At 37.2% G+C, this 2845-nt stretch overlaps 1 protein-coding gene across 1 annotated transcript; it reads right to left on the bottom strand.

Moving 5' to 3' along the window:
* Window positions 1–632: 632 nt before the first annotated feature.
* Window positions 633–1552, bottom strand: LOC116100406 (vomeronasal type-1 receptor 4-like). Its single transcript, XM_031384217.1, has one exon. The coding sequence runs from the start codon at window positions 1548–1550 to the stop codon at window positions 633–635; it is 918 nt and encodes a 305-aa protein (XP_031240077.1). The 5' UTR covers window positions 1551–1552.
* Window positions 1553–2845: the final 1293 nt, after the last annotated feature.

Raw genomic sequence — 2845 nt, 5'->3', positions numbered from 1 at the left:
CATAAGCAAAAATAATTCTATATGCAATATAAATTATTGCAATATAAATAAATGCAAAAAGAATTCTTTGTTCACAGGAGTAAGTACCACCACACAGATATTGAGGTTCATCACACTAGCAGGTATACCCACTTCAAATACTTATCTTGTGATCTCTACTGTCTTTGGTCATTTTCAGGCAGATGAAGAAGTTAGTTGCTTGATGTTAGTTGCACAATTAATGTTCTAAGAAAATAATTGTGCAACTGAGGAATGCACTGACAGAAAGAGTAACCACTTTGCCTCCTCATTGTTCTGATCCCTCTTGTCTCCTGTCTGATAGGCAGGTGTTTCTGACGATTGGAAAAACAATTTCACCAAGGTCCAGAGTAAAGTCTCTGCCAAGGCCTGTCAGGAGAAGGTGTCCAGATTGAATCCTGATATTCTCCCTAGTCCTGAGACAGTAAACATCTCAAGGCTCATGAGCATGAGCTGCTTTTGCCTCTTTTCCTCTTTCCTCATGATGTAATGAGCAGTAGTGAGCATCATGCTTGTTTATACACAAGACGTTCAAAAAATATACATGGAATAAATTATTTAATGCTATTAGTAAAGCCTTCTTCTGTATTTGCTATTTTTTGTGACTTTGTCTTTCAACATTTAAACAGCACAGAACAAGGATCCTTAGGATCTCTAAAGATCAACAATAAGGGAGAAATTGTGGGGAAGCTTACTACCAAAACTTCACATACACGCCACATGTATGTATAAAAATCTATAAAAAAGTTTTGAAAGATGATACAAATAAAATTTAGAAGGCAAAAGCCAACAAATGTGACCACCAGCATCAGGATAGTATGGGTTGCTCTGGTCTCAGCTTGGCCTCTGGTGTCTTGATTGGTAGTGAGGATGTGCTGCATTCGTTGGTGATGTCTATGGAGGAGAAGTACCATGGAGACAGTGGTCCAGACCATGATGCTCATGAATGTACCATCATGGGCAAACTGCAAGAAGACAATGCCTACACTGAATCCAGAAGTGGAACATAATAACTTGCTCTTAGAGTCAGTGTTATTGTCTGATATTTGTGAACCAGTGACCATAATTGGAATGTAGATGTTATTTAAGACACTGAAAAACCAACAACTGTAACAAGAATATCTCACCAAATTGGGGACACTTTGCCTAAGTAAAACTGTACCTCTATTAACAGGAACAAGAGTGACAAACTGATGGATACTCAGGATACAGGTGAAACACAAGTTTGTGCTTTTTGCTACTACACAAGTAAAGAATACTATTTTACATTTGAGGTCTGTTTGAGGATTTCTTGGAGCAAAAGCCATCATGTTGTTTTGAAAGGTAATGAGGAAAAGAATCAAGGAACTTGCCACAGCCATGTGGCTTAAAATCACCTGCCTGGGCCTCTGCTGAGAACCAGTCAAGAGTGGAGAGAAATTACGGACAAACAGAAAGACATTGGCCACAGTCCCAACCCCAAACTGACAAAGCAAGAGGATCTGAAGAGCCACTTCCTCAGTGGTTTTCAGGGATTTATCATGAGCAGACATGGGGAGGGCTTTCCCTGACCCTGGAGTGATGATTATGTGGAACAGAGATGTCCTCAAGATTCTGTTTCATTGTCCAAGCTTATCAAGGTTTTTGCGACAATTTCTGTTCTCAATCAGTGAGACACTATTCTGTCACTCTACAGGAACTTAGCCTGTTGAACAATGCATGGTTTATAGCTCAGAATAAAATTCTATACTTATTGAAAAACTCCTGCCTTGAGAAAAATTTTGTATTGCAAGTATATCTTTATGGTCATCTAGGTACAGGATGTACCTTAATCAACAAAATAACTTAATCAATAAAAAGGAAAAGAAAATACAAATATACCATAAAAAGAATTAATAAAATTTCCTTATCTTATGGTAACATTTTAAAAATAATGTATATGCTAATAACATGTATGAGTACATAGCATAATAAGGTTGTGTAGATGAATTCAGTTATAGAAAACTAAGTTGTTGACTCTGAAGGAATTTTTATACTACTCATCCACACAACAAAATACCAAATATTTCTGATAAAGCCACTGTCTTTTCATCACATAGTTGAACATAGGTTTATATATGTAACCTCCATGTGAACAAAAACACTTGCTAATAAGTTTCACTCACTCATATTTTTACTGATCCTAATATTTGTTCTAAAAAGTCAGGTGCCAGAGTCTTACCTGCATCATCTCTGTCTTTGCTCCAAAATTATTAACACAATCACTGTAATTCCCTTTGCATGCTGAAGCTTTGTCTGCTTTTTACTTGTTTATATGTTTTCTAAAGAAAAACGTGGGCCTCCATCCACAAGATAAAGTTCAACTTCTCACACATAGATGTCACATTGAATGCTGTTTTCTGATGAGTACTAATTCAAAAACCAGATTTTTCTATGAGATGAAAGCAAAATATTAACCCAACTGAGTTAAACTGCAGTCTTAAGAAGACAAATTTCACCCAAAAAAAGGAATAAGAGAATTTTAAGCAGATGTGTGAGGTTAAAAGAATCCCACCTTCTGAGCCACAGTCAGGATGCTCAAAGGCCAAAGGCCATCTCCAGGCCACACCTCTTGTAGTGCCTGTTACATTGAAGAAATACTCTTGGTCACTCTTTGTCTGAGAAAAATATGCAAGGAAATTCAAAATGGTTTCCTATTTTCCATACAATGCTGTGAGCATAACCCAAAAGAGTTCAGGTTTCCAGTCTCATAAAATAGTAGGGTACCTGGGCAGGACATTCTTCAGAGAGTTTATTATTGTGTCATCTGTGTCTTCAGTGCATTTGTCTGCATGGTGACCTTGGGATA

This window comes from Mastomys coucha, unplaced genomic scaffold (assembly GCF_008632895.1).
Source record: "Mastomys coucha isolate ucsf_1 unplaced genomic scaffold, UCSF_Mcou_1 pScaffold21, whole genome shotgun sequence".
Classification (NCBI taxonomy): domain Eukaryota; kingdom Metazoa; phylum Chordata; class Mammalia; order Rodentia; family Muridae; genus Mastomys; species Mastomys coucha.
The sequence above is the reverse complement of the archived record's forward strand: the minus strand, read 5'-3'. Positions and strand labels throughout refer to the sequence as shown.

Excerpts from the sequence above, each read along its gene's own strand:
- LOC116100406 (XM_031384217.1), bottom strand. The coding sequence starts at position 1,550 with ATGTCTGCTCATGATAAATCCCTGAAAACCACTGAGGAAGTGGCTCTT.